The sequence below is a fragment of the Melanaphis sacchari genome, unplaced genomic scaffold (assembly GCF_002803265.2).
Source record: "Melanaphis sacchari strain LSU unplaced genomic scaffold, SCAv2.0 Contig738_pilon_pilon, whole genome shotgun sequence".
NCBI classification, from domain to species: domain Eukaryota; kingdom Metazoa; phylum Arthropoda; class Insecta; order Hemiptera; family Aphididae; genus Melanaphis; species Melanaphis sacchari.
The window spans coordinates 1-2388 of NW_020271523.1; the positions used below are offsets into that span (position 1 = coordinate 1).

Genomic DNA, 2388 nt, shown 5'->3' on the forward strand with positions numbered 1-2388 from the left:
TGGTAATGCTTCGTTCAGTTACGTATTGCTATATGGATAATACATCAATGATGCATAATAGTGCCACACTCTTACGTTTAGTATTAGTTTGAATTGTTCATTACAATATGGATTATTTTCAGCAAGTTACTAGTGAAGGTAAACCATTGTTACTTTTCGATGATTTTAAGTTTCGAAAATGTACTAAATCAAAAATGGAATTAAGTGAAGATGTACAGTTAAATCGTGTCCTTAAAATGTATTATTTGATGAAAGTGAAACGGTGCTTTTAAAATCTAACTATAATCGATAACACGTTATTAATTTATTATACAACAATAACTAATTTAATAAGTTTCGTTAAGTACTTTAAAATGTTTTGAGCGAAATTGGTCTATCGACCTAAAATGTATAGGTAGGAACGCAATTGTATATAAATAGTAACTTTAAGCGCAATTATTAAACTCCCAAACGATCATGTGATGATATATTGTAGTTCGTTGGAATAAAATTATTTCTGTAAATCAGATAATACATCAATATCATACATCATATTATCTTTATACAACAGAAAAACAAGTAAAATATACTTCGTGCAACCGTTTGGAAAAATATTTTTATCTAATAAATCTGTTAAACGCAGCCATTATTTATTTCAATGATTTATATAATATTTCATTGGTAACATGTCTGGGAAGGACAAATCATAAGGTAGTTTTTGATTTGTCCGACCTGATCAAACAAAAACACTCATCATCGAATTTGACAATCGTAAAGAATATTTGTATAAAACAAATAAATGTCAGAAAATGATTCGACGAGGTATGAGAGGGGCAGGGACATCACAGCGCTCCGTCCGTGGATCTACCCACACCACCACACTCCCTCACACATCATTACCGTAGCAAACACGACACGATGCCACGGGATTCGCACGGGCGTATCGTTTAGTGTAATCCGATTGATTTTCATGTTAAACTCAAAATCGAAATCATTTCGACCGATTGCGATTTTCGCGGTCGATCGACGACCGCCGATCGGCGAGTGGCCGAACGGCAGTGAACAGCGGTGACGCGGTCAACAGGCGGCGACGGTCGGCCGACATGCGCCACGGTGCGCGTGCGACAGCCTGGAACGGAAACGGTCGGACGACGTAGTCAGTGGCCGAGAAATATGCAGGCGGTGACGGTGACAGAACTGCTGAACGCGTCCGCCAGGAGGAACCGTTAGCGCTGTTCGCGGCGACGGCCGCGGCGGGCGACAACTGGGACGTCCAGGCCGGCCACGATCGCGACGACGACTCCTGCAGTGCGGCGGCGGCGACCACGGCGGCCGCGACGACGGGCGCCGACGCTTCTGGCCACCGGAGCCGCGACCCGCGATTTCGGCGGCGCGGTGGACAGGCTGCTCGACGACCTGGCCGACGAGGCGCGGTTCTGCGGGTACGTGGCCAAGTGCGCGGCCATGTGCTTCATAGTGGTGGCGGCGCTGTTCGGCAACCTGCTGGTGATGGTGAGCGTGATGCGCCACCGCAAGCTGCGCGTGATCACCAACTACTTCGTCGTGTCGCTGGCCCTGGCCGACATGCTGGTGGCCATATTCGCCATGTGCTTCAACGCCAGCTTCGAGCTGACCGGCCGCTGGCTGTTCGGCCGGTTCATGTGCGACGTCTGGAACTCAATGGACGTGTACTTCTCCACCGTGTCCATACTGCACCTGTGCTGCATCAGCGTGGACAGGTACTACGCCATCGTCCAGCCCCTGGACTACCCGCTGATCATGACCAAGGCCCGGACCGTGGTCATGCTGGCGTCCGTGTGGGTGTCGCCCGTGCTCATATCGTTCGCGCCGATATTCGCCGGCTGGTACACGACCGCCGCGCACGACCGCGAACGGGCCCGTCACCCGGACGTGTGCTCGTTCGTCGTCAACAAGCAGTACGCCGTCGTGTCGTCCGGCGTGTCGTTCTGGGTGCCGGGCGTCATCATGCTGTTCACGTACTACCGCATCTACCAGGAGGCCGACCGACAGGAGCGTATGCTTTACAGGTGCGTACCGTCCCTAAACCGTACTCATTGCTTGGGGTGGTCGGAGGGTCGGGAGGGGGTGTTTAGACTTATCGCAAATTATGTTATCACGCTTATTACCGCGCCTGACCCGTAGGCTCTAATTCTAAAATAACTGATATCATTTTATTATCGACGTGTTCGAGGCGTAGTCCTACGACTGACCGTTTATTTCGTGAGCGTGTGTAAGATTTTAGGTGTACGTCGATTAACAAACCAAAAACAACAAAAAAAAAAAAAAAAGAGGATTTTTTCGTAATACGCCAAGTACTACGTGTCTTGTGATTTCGTATTTATAATATTCTAAAAAAAAAACGTAACACGTAATACCTACCTAAATAGA

General features: G+C 47.9%; 1 protein-coding gene across 1 annotated transcript; it reads left to right on the top strand.

The window, feature by feature from the left end:
• Window positions 1-107: 107 nt before the first annotated feature.
• LOC112600871 (octopamine receptor beta-1R-like) lies at window positions 108-2027 on the top strand (the record flags this gene model as incomplete). Its single annotated transcript, XM_025348191.1, is given in 3 exon segments — window positions 108-138; window positions 1159-1334; window positions 1336-2027. Coding segments are annotated over 3 exon segments (899 nt in total), but the record flags the coding sequence as incomplete, so codon positions are not given.
• Window positions 2028-2388: the final 361 nt, after the last annotated feature.